The 17,533-nt window shown below is 41.5% G+C and overlaps 1 protein-coding gene across 2 annotated transcripts in view; it reads right to left on the bottom strand.

Annotated features, from left to right (window-relative positions):
• The window catches only part of LOC145356372 (protein shisa-6-like), a 519,167-nt gene that overhangs the window by 11,794 nt on the left and 489,840 nt on the right, over positions 1–17,533 (bottom strand). For both annotated transcript variants that reach the window (XM_080209041.1, XM_080209042.1), the window contains one exon: positions 13,272–13,334. In XM_080209041.1, coding sequence (XP_080065167.1) covers positions 13,272–13,334 — 63 coding nt within the window. The remainder of the gene's footprint in view (positions 1–13,271; positions 13,335–17,533) is intronic.

Raw genomic sequence — 17,533 nt, 5'->3', positions numbered from 1 at the left:
ACAAGCACTGAAATCCTGGAGATAAGCGTAAAGGCACTGACGTCCTGAGTTTGAACAGTCCTTCCCACCTTAGTGGAACTGCTGGAAAACCCAGGCAATCACAGTTAAAGTTGAAAAGCTGAAAGACTTATTACCATATTTAAAATTCCAACCCCCATTCCTGGATGAGATTATTACCTGCTTTCCTTCCACCCTCTGTTAAAGTCAGTATTGGATGCATTGGAGATGGGTTTGTGTCGGAAGACAGAGTTCTCAGATTTTAACCCCTCTATCCGATCCAATCATTGTTAAAATTCAATCCTTTACACCAAAACCTGGCATCATTTATTTCCTGATCCACCTCACCTATTTTTTTAGACTTAACACTTTGGCTCTCCCTAAGTTTCCCAAACAAAAACAGTGGGCGTGATCTTACTGGCCATTCATGCCATGCTCTCACAGCAACAAGGTGGAAGAATTTGGCGCCCAGCTTAATCTCCATTCACTGCAGCGGGATGGGAAAATCCCATTGACGTGGGCGGTCATAAGATTCCGGCCAGTGTTCTTTGCTCGCTAGCCTAAAATTTGAAGCTTGGAAGGAAAAGGCCCTTAAGTGGCTTTAACTGGGACAAAGGAGAGCTTCCTTTCCAAGGCCATGCCTGCTCTAATGTAAAATCGTGACCAGACTGGGGTGGGTGGGATCCTAGAGGGAATCCTGTCTAAGCAACTTTCAGGTTCACCCCCCCATCCCTTCCCCCGCACTTCAGAACCCATCAGGTGGGGTGAGTGTAAAATTTTGACTTTGGAAAATGTACACAAGGCGATGTGGATGGATAACATCAGGACAAGAACTGTCTTCTCTATGTGTCAGGCAGTAACGGCAGCTAAGGATAGAAATCAGTGGAGAAAGATTTTTTATCATGCGGCCAACCCTCAAATGAGGATGGAGGAAAGACAGACACTGACAGATACTAACAAATGTTGGCAGACTAGAGCTATGGACCATTGCAGACTGCAGCCAATTACCAAGGCTATGTAAGGGATATTTCTAGGTTACAGCAAAATTATCTTGTTAAAATGGTTAAAATGTTTTCAGGAACCTAAGTGTGAATTCTCTGGACACGAAATGAATTTAATCTGCTCACTCTAACAAATGTAAAGCATATTAATGCTTGGGCTTCAATCCTTCACACCTTCCTCCTGTTAACACTTTTTGCAGCATTTTTGCACCTTTCTTTCTCATATTTTAATCCTCTAATCTCCTTAGATATTTCCATCACATCCTTTTTTACTTTCTCAAATGTTCATCCGTTTTTGAGCTTTTTGAAACCAACCCAGGGTCAGAGGCCACACTCTAGATGGGAATGGGGGGTCTTCCTACTATGCAGCAAAAGCAGAAAATGCTAGGAAATCTCAGCAGGTCTGATAGCTTCTGTGGAGCGAGAATAAAGTCAATGTTTTGAGTCTGGGAGACACTTTGTCAGAGCTAAGGATGAAGAGGATAAGATGAGATTATTCTGCAAGGGTGGAGGGGGAGGGAAGGGTTGTGTAACTGCCCAAGATGTCATAGGCAAATAGACAAAGGGAATGTAAATGTTTTTTATAAAGGCTGGGAATGGTGCTATTGGTGTCCATTAAGAGATTGAGTTGATAAAGGCTGAGAATGTTGCTAATAGTGTCCACTAAGACATCAGAATGTGTAAATGGCAGAACAAAGGCCAATCTGAGGCATGTGGCAGTTGGCCCTACTGAGGTGGGTGGGGGGAACAAGATGGAAAGCTTATGATGCTATGATTGGGTGTGAAGGCTAGCAGCCCCAGATATCAGTGGACAAAGGCTTCTCATGCATATTGAAGAATCACAGTGCAGAAAGAGGCCATTCGGCCCATCGAGTCTGCACTGACCAGAATCCCACCCAGGCCCTACCTTTACCCATTAATCCCTCTAACCTACGCATCTCAGGACACTAAGGGGCAATTTTTTAGCATGGCCAACTCACACACTTTGGATTGTGGGAGGAAACTGGAGCACCTGGAGGAAAACCACACAGGCATGGGGAGAATGTGCAAACTCCACGCAGACAGTGACCCAAGCCGGGAATCGAACCCAGGTCCCTGGTGCTGTGAAGCAGCAGTGCTAATCACTGTGCTACCGTACCGCCCTTATGCCTTGTCCATTCCTTTAGCAGATGTATCCGCTAATGTTACCAGTGCCCGTTTGGCTCAGTGGTAGCACATTTCTCCCTGCGGCGGGCGGAAGGGTTTTGAATCAATCTCTAGGCATTACCTTTCAATGCAGTACCAAAGTAAAGCTGCACTTTCAGGGGTGCTGTCTTTTAGATGAAAACTGAAGCCCCATCTGCCTATGCTGGTAGATATAAAACATTGCATGGAAAGTAGCAGATGGGTTTGCACAGTGCCCTGGCCAACATTTAACCTCCAACCAAAGCATCACTGAAATAGATTAACTGGTCTTTATATATCATTATTGTTTGTGGGACCTTGCTGTTGTTGTTATGTTTAACTAAAGCAGTGATGACAAAAGTAATTAATTGGATCTGAAGTACTTTGGAATGCCCTTGACACTGTGAAAAGCACAGAAATTGAAGCGTCTTTTCATTAAAATAGCGAACAAAGTGCTCACTGCTCTCTCACTAACATCAGCAAAAGTAATTAAAACCTCGACTTGAAAATACAGATAACAGAATTTGATGCAAAAGAAGTGTCATTACATCGCAGGGTAATATCCAGCCTTGTACCAAAAGAGTTGTTCATTCAGTTGTTAGAAATGTACACCACTCATTCAGATCGGGTGTCATTACCACAGTGAAAAGCCTCAGAAAGTAACTGCTGAGGTAAATATTCACCTTCCCACGTACCAACTCATTGCAACCATGAATGAACGAGAGTTAAATATCATTGGAATTGATGTATAATGCCGACCAATTATTGTTTAAGAGATCTTCTATTTCCTACTAACATCAATTTATATTGCTAAATAATTGCTATATTTAATACCAGCACGCCAGTTTTAACCATGAAACTACTTTGACAACATGCTCAAGGAGTTTACATGGAACTGGAAGCAATGATCACATGAAACTTCATAATCTGAAAGACCTCGCCAATCAGGTTTCTCTTTTTTAAAAGGGCCTCGGTCTGTTCAAAGTTTGTTATCAGGTACAAACTTTCAGTTCTGATGTAATTATTAAAAACTATTTTGAAGATTTCTCAATGCCTCTGTGTCCTTTGCATAATATGGCTGTGCTTAGTACTGCAGTGTGGCCTCATCAAGGTTCTAAAGAGGCTTAAGATAACTTTGTTATTTTTCAATTCTATCCTTACAGAAATAACTCCAGTACTTTGCTTCTTGGCTCGGCCTTATTAACATGGCCTTAATATGTATACATGTTTAATGCTTTGTATATCTGTACCTTGAGATCTCATTGCTCTTCTATCTGTTTAGATTCCTAATCTATGGCCTGGGTGAGATTGTATTCAGTGCAGATTCGATGGGCCGAAGAGCCTCTTTCTGCACTGTAGGGTTCTATGATCGAACAGTATTCTAAGCAATATGAGCTCCTTATTCTTCCTACAAAAATTCCGTGAGAAGTTTACACCAAAGGTCGTATAACATATTAAACTGATCTTTCTCTTCGCCCTATCTGGAACCGCAACACTATATTCTGCATGGGGAAAGTTTTAGGAAGATGTGCAGGGGGAAGTTTTTCATGCAGGGAGTGGTGAGTGCCTGAAACACACTGCCAGAGGAGGTGATGGAAACAGGCACATTAGCAACGTTTAAGAGGTATCTCAATGGGTACCTGACTAGGGAGGAAATAGATGGATACGGATCGAATAAGGGCAGAAGGGTTTTTTTGAATTTAGTTCGGGCATCTTGATTGGCACGGGCTTGGAGGGCTGAAGGGCCTTTTCCTGTGATGTACTTTTCTTTGTTCTTTCTTCCTCTTTGGCAGGAGGGTTGATAATCAGAGGACACAGATTCAAGTAAATTGGCAAAGGGGGAGATGATTTTTTTTGATGCAACAAGTTGTTACGATCTCCAGTTCACTGTTTGTAAGAGTGGAGGATGCAGACTGAATTGTAAATTGCAGCAAATATGTACTCAAAAAGGAAAAAGTCATATATTCATGGAGAAATCCCAGAGAATGCAAAATGATGGACCGAAAGGCCTCCCTCTATGCTGATTGATGCTATGAGACCTCATCTCAGCTAATGACCACTTCTTTGTTTCTCCAATTTCCTCTCCTGCTGTACCAAACCTTAGTGGTGCCTTGCCTTGCTATCCTTGACCCTTCACTGAATTTTCCTGTCGAAACCAAAAGCAGCAATGTTGCAAGTAAGGGGATTGAATCATTTGAGAGGTCTCAGGCAATTTCAGAATGATATATGGCTTTTTTCCCAGGTTGTTAGAAGCACAAAAGGTGAATTAGTTCAAAGGACAACCTGTGACCAAAGAATTAAAGTGCTTTAAAATTCCTATCTAAAGCTGACATGATATTGAAAATGTAATGGATCTTGTTAGTCAGAAAAGGATTCGATTGTAAACTTCAAATATTAATGGTCCATCTGGTTGAATAGATATCATACATTGCCTCTTTTTTACTTGAGTGATTTGGCGTTAATCAAACTGTCTGATGGACATTTAATTAGTTGTCTTTACAACATGATGCCACATTAGGCAATTTACAGACTGCCTGCATAATAACTGATATAAAAAAAATGCATGTGTAGGTTTCTGATGATAATACTTCAGAGTGTATGAAAACTCCGATTTGTATTAATGGGACCTGTTTATTCATCTCGAACAGTAATTCGGCTGTAAAACAAACTAATTCCGCCAACGCTTCTTTACAGTTTTGTAGTGGTGTGAAGTTACTCAATTTTTTGCCCTGATAATTCCTGACTTCCAATACCAGTGAGAGGGAAGGTTGGCACCATCTCGGGTAGATGGGGGGAGGATTGATGGCACTGTTCAAAGGAAGAACAAAAGTGTCATTCAAGATGTCCTGACCAAGAATTGTTCCTTGATCAGCAACACCAGATAATCTGGTCATTGTCGTAATGTTGTTTGTGGAATCTCGTTACATGCAAATTGGTAGCCGTTCTTTGTACATTGCAACAATGATTGGTTCAAAAGTACTTTATTAGACATACAGTGCTTTGGGGTGTCGTGAGGTTGTGACAGGTGCTATAGAAATGCATGCTTCTATTTTCTTTTATAAATACAGGCTGTTGTTTGAATGTACAATATGCGTGAGGAGTTGAGCTTTGCTTTATGTGTTGCTTTAGTTCCTGACAATTATCGGGTGCATGTTTCAAACCTGTTCATTCTGAAATTGAACATGATTGGAGTTCAGTTCTGAGACAATAATATTCCTTTAAGAAATGCATTTGCATCATGTTTCTCTGCAGGACATTTTTTAGCAGTCCCTCCTACTTAATCAGTGCTGCTGGGTGTGTATTTGGCAGCTCTGTACTGTTACTGCAGCAGCATAATTGCTCATAATTGCTTGAATATGGCTGTTCTATTACTTTAGTGTTTCCCTGGGGTTTTGGAGAGTAGGGCTTGATTAGGTTGATTAACAGAAAATCGTGTGACTAGGAGCAGGTAGGCTTACATGGAGAAATAAAAATTAGATGCTGCTTGGAGTTGTTCGAAAGCACTGCCCCTATTTTTCTCTCTGGAGTGGGAGACAGGGATCTGCCAGGGAATTAGTCTTTGTCTCTGAGATTCTGCAATTTGGGGTAGCTCTTTCCCTGGAGGTGGTTGTATGAGGGTCAGAAGATAGGTATGTTGGGATCTCTGTCCAGAGGTATTAAAAGGCTGGAAAATCAGCATCCACATAAGCATATCTGTTCTTGGTGCTATCGGATTCTGAAGAAGGGATTTCTGTCTATGGTGTACTGCTTAATTTTTTTTTAATTTATGCTTGAGACATGGACATTGCTGGCTGGCCAGCATTTATGGCCCATCCCTAGTTGCCCAAAGGTAGTTGAGAGTCAACCACATTGCAATGAATCTGGAGTCAAACCAGATAAGGACAGAAGATTTCCTTCCCTAAAATGAACCAGATGGATTTTTCTGATAATTGACCATGTGTTTATTCCAGCTTTTTTCCTCATTGAATTTAAAATTCCATGATCTGTCATGGTGGGATTTGAACCAGGTCCCCAGAACATTAGCTGAGTTCTGGATTAATAGTCTAGTGATAATACCACTAAGCCATTGCCTATTGGGCTAATAGAGATGGATAGCTGTTAAGAATTATACTTTGTCCTGCTTAAGTATTTTAATTGGTAAAAGTTATGCTAACTCTTTTTGTTATATTCTAAATGTGTTCTTAAAAATAAAGTTTGTTTTAATAAAAGCTTCCTAGTGGGCCAATTAAATCATACCTGGAGCGGCATACCTTATGCTCATCCTAATGCCAACACCCAAAAAAGTTAAGGTCTGGGCTAACTTCATTGGAGTTTCCGATCTGGTTCCTAAAAGTCCCAAGTATTTTGGTTACGCATTAGTGTCTGTCAAGAACAAGCTCCAGAATCCACCCTGTTATATTTGTGAATCAGCTGTGTAAAATTACCATAGGATTCTCAGCTTCACAAAAATGTCTTGCAACATGACATCTGTAAAGGAAGGTACATCAAAACCATAAATAATATACATTAGCACATTTCATAATACAGCTAACCTATGCACAGTGAATAAATGCATTTGATTCACTTTACTAAGCTGGAACTCATGCTGAGATACTAATCAGCATTTCCATTACAGAAGTTCTTGCATTTATTTCAATGGCTTTAAACGATTCTCCAAAATGTAAAGCATGCCATGATCCTGCATTCACGTGTGTGGTTCAGCTTCTATCCATTTAAGAGCATTCACATCACCATTATTCATTAAATGAGGACATCACAATTAAATCAGTAGAATCTATAATTAAGGATATAATCACTGGGCACTTGGGCAAACATGATTATCGATAAGCAGCTTGGATTTATAAAGAAAATCTCATGTCTAACTGAGTTAGTTAGCCCTTTTGTGCTGGATAAATGGTGTGGCAGATTCTGGCCTTGACACATGCACATTCATAGGTGGAGATATAAAAGTGATTCCCTGCTCCTTACAGGTTGAGCTATTGAAAACTTTGCAGTTGGAGATCAATTAGAAATCACTGAACTGATTGGAGCTTCTACTTTTTATGCAATTATTCTTACTGTAATAATCCTTGAAAATGTTATGCCTTATTTAATGAAGTGTATTTTTAATTAAGTGAAAATTACTGCTGAGAAATTTCTTAGGCCTTACAGAAAATGTTTCCATTTCATAATGAAAATTTGATAGGGTTTTAAAATATATATATTTTTAAGCTTGTTTATGATATTTCAGCTTCTACCTCAATCCCATGTGTATGATTCAATCCTTATTTTGCTTTCTGTAAAATGATTAAAAAGTAAAGGATAATCAAGGATGGCACAGTAGTTAGCACTGCTGCTTCATAGTTTCAGGGACCTGGGTTCGATTCCTGGCTTGGGTCACTGTCTGTTGGAGTTTGCACATTCTCCTCATGTCTGTGTGAATTTCCTCCTGGTACTCCGGTTTCTTCCCACAGTCCAAAGACGTGCAGGTTAGGTTAATTGGCCATGCTAAAAATTCCCCCTTAGTGTCCTGAGGTTAGAGGGATTAGTAGGTAAATATGCAGAGATATGGGGGTAGGGCCTGGGTGGAATTGTGGCTGATTCAGACTCGGTGAGCCAAATGACCTCTTTCTGCATTGTAGGGTTTCTACGATTCATTGTTTTTTTTAATTTCCTGCTTTATTACCTGTGAGAATTCTTCAATGTGATTGGCTACATTTTTAGCCTGCTTGGCTGTCAGATATTTCCTGATATTCATGCCAGGGTGAAACATTGGGAAAGATGAAATCAGGCCACAGTGATCCATCATGTGTTATCACTGGGCTAAATGAGACAGATTCATAACAAGGCACTATGAGCCACCAACAGTAGCAGAATTGTATTCAACCGCATTCTATAATCTCATGGCTTGGTATATCCCTCACTCTGTCATTAACCGCAAGTTGGGGATGGGCATTATATGCTGGCCAGCCAGCAACGCCCATGGAGAAAACCCATGCAGACGCAAGAAGAATGTGCAAACTCTACACAGGCAATCACTCGAGGCTGGAATCGAACCAAAGCCCTTGGCACTGTGAGGCAGCAGTGCTAACCACTGTGCCATCATGCTGCCATGGTGGTAGACAATTAAACAACTAACTGGAGGGGAAGCTGCTATAAATATCCCCATCCTCAATGATGGGAGAGTGCAGGACAGCAGTGGAAAAGACAAGGCTGAAGCATTTTGCAACCATATTAAGTGCGGGGGGGGGGAGGTGGGGGGGAGGTGGGTGTGGGGAGGTGGATGATCCAGTTCGCCCACCTCCTGAGGGGCCCAGCATTACAAATGCCAGTCTTCAGCTAATTTAATTCACTCCGCATGGTATCGAGAAACAGCTGAAGGCATTGGCTACAATGAAGGATAAGCAGCCTTGCAAATATCCAGGCAGTAGTAATGAGGACAAGACAAAGTGAAAAAATGCCCAGCCATATCCTATCCGCAGAAAGCAGGACAAATACGGGAATAAAGTTAAAAATCAGATGGAGAATCTAATATTTCAAGGTGTTAACTCCAGGATTAGTAATAGGTTAGCAACATAAGATGGCAAAATTGACATAGAAGTCACCAAACTAAAATGGCTGGTGACTTTAATTATTGCCAATGTAAATATTAAAGAAAAGGAGCTTTCAGACAGCGAGAATTTGGAATGCGGCCAGAATAGACATCTGTGCTTAGACTTGATATCCTTATTAAATAAATCTTCCCTGAACGCTAAATCACTTCAGATAACCAATAATTACAAATGTAGTCCAGTATAAGACAGCTCATACAACGTCTTGAAGTGAGTCTTCTGGGAGGAAACCAATTTACTTTTGGAAGGTAGTCAACCAGCCAGCCATTTCAAAACACACAATTACACAGGTTAGAAAGAAAACATACCATCTTCACTAATTTTTGTATTGATAAGACTTACTAATAAAGTAGACAATAGAAAGTGTGTGTTGTTACAGCAGAAACTATCTTTAAAACACACACACACACACACACACACACACACACACACACACACACACACACACACACACACACACACACCATTAGCTGAGAGATTTCACCCAGCTGCTTTTGGAATACGAGAGGTTGAGTTCCCTTTGGAGAATTTCCCCCTAGGTTGAGGCAGAAATACTTCGAAATCTAATATAATCACATTGAGCTTGTGAGCATATATATATATATATATATATATATTCCATCACTGTTTGTTTGATTATCCAAAGAGGTTTACTCATAAGGTGGATTTAGAAAAGTCATGTATTTAGATTACATTATTGACATTTATAGAATCCCTACAGTGTAGGAGGAGGCCAGTTGGCTATCGAGTCTGCACCGGCCGCAATACCAGCCAGGTATAACCCCCATATTTATCATGCTAATCCGCCTGACACTAGGGTAAATTTGGCATGGCCAATCAACCCTAATTTGCACATCTTTGGACGGTGGGAGGAAACTAGAATACCTTGGGGAAACTCACGCAGACATGGGAAGAATTGTGCAAACTCCACACTGACAGTGATCCAAGCCGAGATTCGAACCTGGGTTCTTGGCGCTGTGAGGGAACAGTGCTAACTATTGTGCCACCGTGTCACCCATAATGCTGCCCATTATGATTAACTTTAGTTAGTTACAATTTCATGTATCAGCTGTAACCTATAAATGGACTTTAGTCAAATTTATATATTTTTTGTATTTTGCATTTTGTATATTGTATATTGTTTGTTTTTAGTGTAGTTTGCAATGTATATTGTCTCCAGAATCCACATAAATATTACTCCAGAAATCTTAGTAAGATTTCTAAGAGCTGATGTTGGTAAACATCCAAAGAAGTTGGTCAGCTAAGAAATGCCTGAATGTATATCGCATCCTAAGATGGGGGCTTTGAAACTCCTGGAAGACAGGTCTTGTAAACTTCTTGTTGATGTGGTTTCCACACAGTTACTGAAAATATCTGTACAATGGGTACACTTGTAGGGAGATATGTTTTCTGATAATAGAGAGCTGTGTAATAATGGTTACATTAGTCACTGTGCATGCTTCTTCATCAATAATTTCCTTTTTTCAGTAATTCTGCTAAAAATATAAAGGCAATTTTAAGAACACCAATGCAATATATTAAACTCTTAGGTGCATGTCCTATCAGCAAAACCTCACTTGCTGCTCTCATGTGTTTCTCTCATTTTTTGTGTCAACACCTTGCCATTATTAATTGCCACATCCACAGTTTCAGTATGAAAACTGACCATATAGGCTGGGAGTTTCCAATAGCTACCACCCCCAACCCCCTCTCCCCAAAGTCCTATGGCTGAAGGGTGAGCCCATTGACTTCAATGGGACCAGAAGATCCTGGCGGCAGCCAATGGCGAGCTGCCTCCAATGCCGATAAACTGCAAGGATGAAGGGGGGCATGCGGAGAATTCTAAATATAGCCGTAACACACTAGTTACTGCCCCACTACTGGTAACACAGCAATGCCTCAGTTTTAGGTCTGTGCTCTCCAGAGGTATGCTGCAGAGAAATTCTTATGCTGCAACAGTATCTGCTTCTCCTGTTTACCATGTTGTTGTAAGTTTAGCTGTTTGACTACAGATAATATTCAATCAAATTTAACATTAAATAAGGATCAAATGTATGACTTTAAAACGGAAAGTGAATTGTATTTCCCACCTCGTTCAATCATCCTCTAACCCTTGTGTACCTGAAGGCTGTGCAAGGTATTGCTGAAAAACAGACATAAATAGGGTAAATTTTCCAGTCCCGCCCACTGTGGAGTTGTTGTGGGCAGGATGGAAAATTTGACAGACCATTTAAAAGTCCATTGATCTCAGGTGAGAATTTCTAGTGTCGGGCAGGACGTGACTGGAAAATCCCACCTGAATATCAAAGCATTTTGCCTGACTCTTATCAGGACAGATGTAACAATGCCAAATTTCAAAGTGATTTACCATTTATACTGTATGAGAAAAGAGTGCTGACTAGTGAGCATGTCAATTCTTATCGGTCAAGGCATTGTCATGGAGAATGTAGATTATTTCTTCCTTTGAAATTTAGCATTCCTGCATCTGTCCTGATGAGTACAAGATGAAAAGATTCAACAGCATGTTTCTCTACACAGTAATACCCAAGTTAAGTTCTACCTACTTAGCTAGACCAAATGATATCAAACTTTTGACATAAGTACCTGACAAAGGAAAATGAATAGTTTTATGATATTGCTACTTATACAAATCTGTGTCATCATGTGGAGAGAACTTGATGGAAGAGAATAGTAAAACAATCTTAGTGTTTGGATAACCTTTTAACAATTTTGAGTTGATGGGAGTACATTACCTGACCAAGTGGCTCTGTGTGGATTATTCATCTCTAGGTATTGCAATTATTATTATTTTCCAATTAATCTGGAGTTTATATACAGCACCAGAACTGAACAGCATTGAAAGGACGCAGATCTATCAACATAGTGCAGGAAGCCTCTGACATTCTCCAGCAAAAACATTTCAAAGAGATAGGTAACCCTTTACATTTTCCTGCCACTAGTTAGAAAAATATGCTTCCACATGACTGAGGCTGTTTGTTATCTTCTCATTCATTTCATTTATAGATCTCACTGTGGACAAATGGCTGCTAGGTTTTCCTACATTACAATTTCACTTCAAGTGTGACTTCTTGGCTGTAAAGTGCATTGGGATTCCGCGAAGATAAGCTGCTAGATCAATACAGTTAGCCCTCTCTTTGTTTAGTGCTGATGTCTTTTGCCCAAAATCTAGCAGAAATAAATGGGGGATTCAAGAAGCAATGGAGGATTTAATGTTGAGTTGGAAGAGGAGAGTGCTTATCAAACTTTGAACAATCTAGATTTCTAACTCAGAAATTTAATTAAAATAGTAAGAAATAAGCTCTAATCTGAGTTTTGGATTATTGTCCATTACTGGTGTTGTTTTCTAGCCAGATGAGGTTTCTTTGATATTATCTATATTTAGTTTTTCTTAAAACCATATAGTTACAATTATCTATGTCCAAGAAGTCATGATTTTTACATTATTTTCTGGACACAGAAAGCCTTATTTTACCATTTTGATTTTAAGTGCTGGGCAGATATGGAATTGGGAGTGTTTCAGACCTGACTTTTAGGCCCATCCTCAGGCACCCCCATATGCACTCTGCCTGCACAAATATCAGCAATTCCTACCCCCCCCCCCCCACCCCCTGATCTCAAGCAGAGAATTATCAGATGCTTGGCACTTACCTCCTCATGAATTGGAGTGTCCACATTGGACTTTTGTGGAGCATATCTGTTTCACACCGATTCTGGGTGGGTGAACGCGATAAAGGGGGAAGTGGCGGTAAATTTGGGCGTGCAGGCCATTAAGTCAATTTAAGTGTATATAAATGCATTTCAATGGCCGTCGCACCCATTTCAGGCGTGGTGTTGATCTGTCCATTTTTGGGCCTTGATAAAGGGGGAAATGGCCTGGAGGCAGTCACGGATCACGCTATTCACCTCAAATATGTGCACAACTTGATGGTAAAATCAGTCCCAGAGAGTGGGATTTTCCAGTCCCCATCCACCTCCTTCCGTGACGTGTCGTCCAGTATGCAGGGGCCTTGCCATTGGCTGTCAGTGGGATTTTATGGTCCTGCTAATTTCCACAGGGAAGGGCCTGCCCTTCTCACACCGGGGAACCATCGTGGCAGGTTTATCAGCGTGAGTGGAAGAACCCACCAGCAGGAAGCGCCAGGAAATCCTATCCGGACTTGGGTGAAATTTTCCATAGTGGGCAGGACACGGTCCATAAAAAGGTCTGTTGACGTCAGGTGGGACTTTCTGGTTTTGGGGTGAAAGCCCCATCCCTTTGGGTCTGGTTCCCTTGGAGCCTCCTGGTAATTTGCCCTTAATGTCATGCTTACGCTTTTGTTAACATTATTGTCAAAATAACACAACCATTAATCTTTTCCTCTACAATCCAGAGAGCTCGTTAGTTCCCAAATATTTATAGCCAAATGTTACTCCCAGCTGCCTTAAAGAGCAAATTGTGAATGAAAAATCTCATTGGATTCGACCCTGTGCCTTCAACAATACGACATTTCATACTCACCATTTGTGGGAGTTTGTGTTGGACTAATCAGCCCCAAGTGATTATAATTGTGTTGATGATCACCTGCAACATAAGGAAGCAAAGACTAAAGCTAAATATGAGCAAATTATACCTTTACAAACATCAATTCAATTGGATGTGAGTGGGTACACATTTATGCATAGCTTATACACACAATGTCGCGGCTTTATTGATTTCTGCATTATTTTGTCAACAATTTATTTGTAACAATAGAAGCATACAAGAATCAAAGAATTCCAATCGTGCAGAAGGAGGCCATTCGGCCCATTGAGTCTGCACTGACCCAATCCCACCCAGGTCATATCCCTTAACACAGTTTGTGGGTAGTAAGGGCGTGGAATGCCCTGCCTGCAGCAGTTGTGGACTCGCCAACTTTAAGGGCGTTCAAATGGTCAGTGGAGAGGCATATGGATAACATGGGAATAGTTTAGGTTCGAGGGTCATTAGATTGGTTCCACTGGTCGGCGCAACATCGAGGGCCAAAGGACCTGTACTGCGCTGTAATGTTCTACGTTCAGTGAGAACATACAAAGTCCACACAGACAGTGACCCAAGGACAGAATTGAACCTGGGTCCCTGGCGCTGTGAGGCAGCAACGCTAACCACTGTGCCACCATGCCGTCCCCTCCAACCACTGAAGAAAATAAGTAAAAATTGGGTTGCATATTCCCTCTGGCGAGCAGGAAACAGGCATTGGGATTGCTCCCCAACTTCTGAACAAACTCCAGGGTGGGAAGGAAACTGTGACTCTTTGGGATTCTCACTGAGTCACTGCCTCAATTACAGTGGAGACAGCTTTGCTCTCAAATTAAAGAAGCTGGTCAGGTTTGCAAAATGGAGGCCTAATTGTAGGCCTTCCCACTTGAGAGGAGCTGCAATAAAGGGTAAGTAAGAGAGAAAATGTTTTAACATGGTGGGGGGCGGGGGGGGAGCCTTCTCTTCAACTTGGGTTGTGTCAGAGTATCCCTCTACAGAGTGGTTTGTGGCTATTTTTAAACCTAGGCAGGCAGGGAAGGCCTCTAGTCTTCCTGATGTGTTGGACCACCACCCCCCCCTCCCCACCTCTCCCCCCCCCAACCACCCCCTCCCCTCCCCCCAACCACCCCCTCCCCTCGTTCCACAAAATAGGCTTCCTTTAATCAAACTTAATGAGTCTCTTCACAAACAACCTGCTACTTGTGGGAGGGTAATTAACACTGCCAGCCCGGATATCACCTTTGTGATAATGTCCTGGGGATAGTGAGGAGCCTGGGTGTTGGCATGGCAATCAGAGGAGCTAATACTTAATTCTGCCCAGATTGGGGGAGGGGCTGAAATTCCAGCCAATCGTCTTTCACTGGCCACTCCTGTGTTGCTGCCATTTGAATTGGGTCAATACAGGACTTCAGTGTCAGTGCATTAGAGGTTTCAGTATTTAGGCAACAACTTGTGTTTGATCATTCTGGGAACGGCCCTGGAGACTGTTTTCACTTTGATCTGAAACCTGATGGAAAGCTGGATTTCACAATGTAAAGGTGTGTGGCCTGCTCATGGACCCTACCCCCTCCGAATCTGAATGATAATGGGTGTGGTAAAAAAGTAGCTTTTCTCCCACTTCTAACCCAGTGAATCATAGAACCCGACAGTGCAGAAAGAGGCCCTTCGAGTCTGCACCGACCACAATCCCACCCAGGCCCTACCCCTATATCCCTACCTATTTTACCCGCTAACCTATGCATCTCAGGACACTAAGGGGAAATTTTAGCATGGCCAATCAGCCTAATCCGCACATCTTTGGACTGTGGGAGGAAACCAGGGCACCTGGAGGAAATCCACACAGTCACGAGGAGAATGTGCAAACTCCACACAGACAGTGACCCGAGCCAGGAATCGAATCCAGGTCTCTAGAGCTGTGAAGCAGCAGTGCTAACCACTGTGCTACCGTGCCGCCCAATCAGGTACATTAAAACATGGACTTGTTCATCTGTTCTCAAACTTGCTGAAATTTAGCAAATTCTATAGCTACAAATCCACTGGCAAATGTCTAAGCCCCAGTTGAGCAAGGAGCTGTAGCCACATCCACCAGCAATTTATCCCAGCTCACGAATGTAGAGTTGCAAAGGAGCCGTCAATGTTTAACTGAGTTGTATTCTTCAAATTGATTGTCATTATAGGCAGTCGGCAAAATTGAGCAGATTTCTAATCGGAAGTCATGTCAATAAGGAATAACGTAATTGGATTGCAACACTCTGACTGGAATAACCCTGTCCCACCTGCCACAGGAATCACAGTGCGGACCATGCAAAGGTCCATTGACCTCGAGTGGGATTTTCCGATTTGGGGGAAAGCACGGCTGGAAATTTCCATCTTTCGATATCTCAATGTGAAAAATTAAAATTTACCCAACACATGCAACTTCAATGATGGTAAAATACATGAGATATTAACTGGCAGGCATCATCTTTAATCCAATCCAGAAGGGACACTTGTAGAAAATATACTCTTGAACAGTTTCACTGGGCTGTTTTTCTTGTCTCCAGTGTCTTGTTATCTGTTGCTTTCTTGGTATCGGTCATTATGTTTCCTTGCCAGTAGACCACCAGTAAAATGAAATCTCTCCCTTTGCACTGTCGCAAACTTTCATTTCTTCTGACTGTTGGCATGTTATCTTCCTTTGTTGCAAAGCTTTCAAGTAAGGATTCACAAAAAGGTGCAGAGGAGAAATTCCACAACAAGATCAAGGCAAAATAGAAATCAAGCTCACCCAACTGCATAACCAACACGCCAACCTTCTGAACTGATCTGCATCCATGGTGCTCCCTTGATGCTTTGGCTAATAAGTCAATTTTAGTTGGGGTTTGCTGAATCTCCGAACTGTCAGGATACATACAATTCATTCCGCTGAAAGCGATGAAGGTCGACTTTCACCAGAAGCTGATTCCCTAGCTTGGAGGTAGCATTCAAGAAGGTAGTTGGGTTCACAGCGGAGATCTGAACACTTTGGTTGGAATTCTCCAACGTTGTACACCCCACCATTGCTGCCAGTGAGAATGGAGAATTTGGCGCCCAGCCAAATCGTGATTCACAGCAGCGGGATTGGAAAATCCCAGCCATTGGGAATTTCAGCCCTTGCTGAGACTGACACAGAGGGTATGGCATTGTTAGACATTTTGTTCTTCAACTGAAAATAGCAGCTGTGCCTTTCCTCATGGGATTGTGTTTGAAGAAGAGTAGGGGAGTTGACTGCAGGTATCCTGGCCAACATTAGTTCCACAACTGATGTCACTAGAACTGATGATCTGCCTATTAATTTCATTGCTATTTGTGAGCCTTTGTTGTGCATTGTTTGAGTGCAGTGTTTTCTTATGATACAATAGTGACTACACTTCAAAAGAATCCCCTTGACTGCAAAGTGCTTTCAGACAATTTGAGATTGTAAAAGGCATTGTACACATACAATAATGTTCATTCTTTCTTAACTCTACAAGCTTCTTATCATTCTTCTTTATGTGATAGAGGTTAAGACAAATTATTGCTACACCTGTGTATTTCAAAGCTGGCTCATTTAATGAAAATCCAGCAAGAGTCAGCTATGAAGCTTTACCAGCTTGGCTGCTGGGCTAATTTCACATGATAGTTGAACATAACTGTTAAGGACAGTGTTTTCTTGAAGGTAAAAAACATACATGCAGTGTAGACATGAATGGTGACATGGCAATATTTCAGGCCATTGAACATGTAATCGCACATACCCCATTCATAAATTCCATGAAGTATATATGGTAACCTCCTTCTTAATAAACTTTCCCATATGACAATTGTGTCTTTTTGACGGACATTTATGCCAAGTTACTCAAGAACATGCCTTAAGAATCTTATAGATGTTTCATGCTCTTCCCTGCAGCAGTCACCCTCCCATTGATTGTAGCATTGATAACAACCAGAAAAAAAATCTACAGTCAAACATGCACTTCAAAACCATTCCAAAATTCCATTTTGAGGCTACCATACATAAATATACCAGCAGGGAGAGTGTGCTAGGGAGAGAATAATGAATAAAAAGGAATCAATGTTTAATAGCTTGGGCGGTTCTAATTGAAAATATCTCTGTCTGAATATATAGCCCTTTCTGTACCAAAACCTCCACGGTGAATATCAGGCTGAATTTAGTTAACATTCCTTCTGTATTGGAGCATACAAGATTGAATTCCACAAAGATGGGTATCCTTCTTTCTTTGATCTCTCCGTTATTTTATCCCTTG

This window comes from Carcharhinus amblyrhynchos, chromosome 21 (genome assembly GCF_965287045.1).
Source record: "Carcharhinus amblyrhynchos chromosome 21, sCarAmb.v2.hapA, whole genome shotgun sequence".
Lineage (NCBI taxonomy): Eukaryota > Metazoa > Chordata > Chondrichthyes > Carcharhiniformes > Carcharhinidae > Carcharhinus > Carcharhinus amblyrhynchos.
This window is presented reverse-complemented; position numbering and strand designations above follow the sequence as displayed.